The sequence below is a fragment of the Leishmania infantum genome, chromosome 22 (genome assembly GCF_000002875.2).
Source record: "Leishmania infantum JPCM5 genome chromosome 22".
NCBI lineage: Eukaryota > Euglenozoa > Kinetoplastea > Trypanosomatida > Trypanosomatidae > Leishmania > Leishmania infantum.
Genome location: NC_009406.2, coordinates 648,402 through 649,020, shown reverse-complemented (window position 1 = coordinate 649,020; position 619 = coordinate 648,402). Strand labels below are relative to the sequence as shown.

The following is a 619-nucleotide window of genomic DNA, read 5'->3' as shown; positions in this document are numbered from 1 at the left end:
CTATTTGTCCAGCAGGCCGTTGATGCGCAGGAACGCCTTCATGTTTGCCTTGCGGCCGGCGAACTTCTCGTACGCAACGTTCGCGTCCACCGAGTTGCCCACAGAGAGCACGCACGCACGCAGGTGGTCACCGTTCTCGCGCGTCAGCCCGCCGTTCTCCAGGAACCACTCGAACCCGTCGCAGTCCAGCACACGCGCCCACTGGTACACGTAGTAGTTCGAGGCATATCCGCCAGAGAAAGTGTGCATGAAGTACCCGCTGTGGTAGCGCGGCGGCACTTCGGTCATCCCAACACCAAAGGACTTCATCGCCGCCTCCTCCATCTGTGCTGGTGGTAGCACAGCCGTTTCCTCCGCAACCAGGTGCCAGCAGAGATCGAGGTACGCCGCCTTGACCACCTCGATGGTGTGGAAGCCGGCGCCGTATGTCTCGGCCGCCTTCATGCGATCCACCAGCGCCTGCGGGATCGGCTCCTTGGTTTCGTAGTGAATGGCGTAGTTCTTCAACACGGCGTCGTACATTGCCCAGTGCTCGTTGATCTGCGATGGAAACTCGAGGAAGTCACGGGCGACGCTTGTGCCGGAAAGAGTAGAGTACTTGAGGTTGCTTAGCATCCCG

General features: G+C 60.3%; 1 protein-coding gene across 1 annotated transcript; it reads right to left on the bottom strand.

The window, feature by feature from the left end:
* On the bottom strand, positions 1 to 615 carry LINJ_22_1540 (metallo-peptidase, Clan MA(E), Family M3,putative; the record flags this gene model as incomplete). The annotated part of the gene is made up of 1 exon (XM_003392461.1): positions 1 to 615. One exon carries the CDS (start codon positions 613 to 615, stop codon positions 1 to 3), a length of 615 nt encoding a protein of 204 aa, XP_003392509.1.
* Between the last annotated feature and the right edge of the window lie 4 nt (positions 616 to 619).